This window comes from Eimeria mitis, genomic scaffold (genome assembly GCF_000499745.2).
Source record: "Eimeria mitis Houghton genomic scaffold, Emh_scaff900, whole genome shotgun sequence".
Lineage (NCBI taxonomy): Eukaryota > Apicomplexa > Conoidasida > Eucoccidiorida > Eimeriidae > Eimeria > Eimeria mitis.
In genome coordinates this window covers 14,523-14,971 of record NW_013576622.1, presented here as the reverse complement: position 1 = coordinate 14,971, position 449 = coordinate 14,523, and the positions used below count along the sequence as shown (strand labels likewise).

General features: G+C 47.2%; 1 protein-coding gene across 1 annotated transcript in view; it reads left to right on the top strand.

Annotated features, from left to right (window-relative positions):
* Positions 1-211: 211 nt before the first annotated feature.
* Positions 212-449, top strand: part of EMH_0024970 (uncharacterized protein) — a gene marked incomplete at both ends in the record, with an annotated part of 472 nt that continues 234 nt past the window's right edge. Inside the window, 2 exons of the mRNA XM_013502378.1 lie at positions 212-214; positions 324-449. Coding sequence (XP_013357832.1) covers positions 212-214; positions 324-449 — 129 coding nt within the window. The remainder of the gene's footprint in view (positions 215-323) is intronic.

Below are 449 nucleotides of genomic sequence, written 5' to 3'. Positions count from 1 at the left end.
GCAGCAGCAGCAGCAGCAGCAGCAGCAGCAGCAGCAGCACAGCAACACCATCGCCACTGAATTAATTTATTTTTTAATTTTATATATTTATTTATAAAAATAAACTAATTAAATAATTAATAATATAATTAAAACCATCATTCTCTCACTAAAAACAGAGCAAGCAGCAGCCCCCCTGCACGGGGGGGGGGCCCCCGGGGGGCCCCCGGCGATGGTGCTGTGGGGGCCCCCAGCAGAAAGCAACAAAAAGAGAGAAAAAATAAACGTATTTTATGTTTGTTAGCATTCATTTCTTTTTTTATTTCGGTTTATCCTTTAATCAGTGTATTCTTCCTGCAGCAGCAGCAGCAGCTGCTGCTGCAGCAGGATCAGGAGCGGCAGCAGCAGCAACAGCAGCAGCAGCAACAGCAGCAGCAGCAGCAGCAGCAGCAGCCTACAAGGGCCCCCTC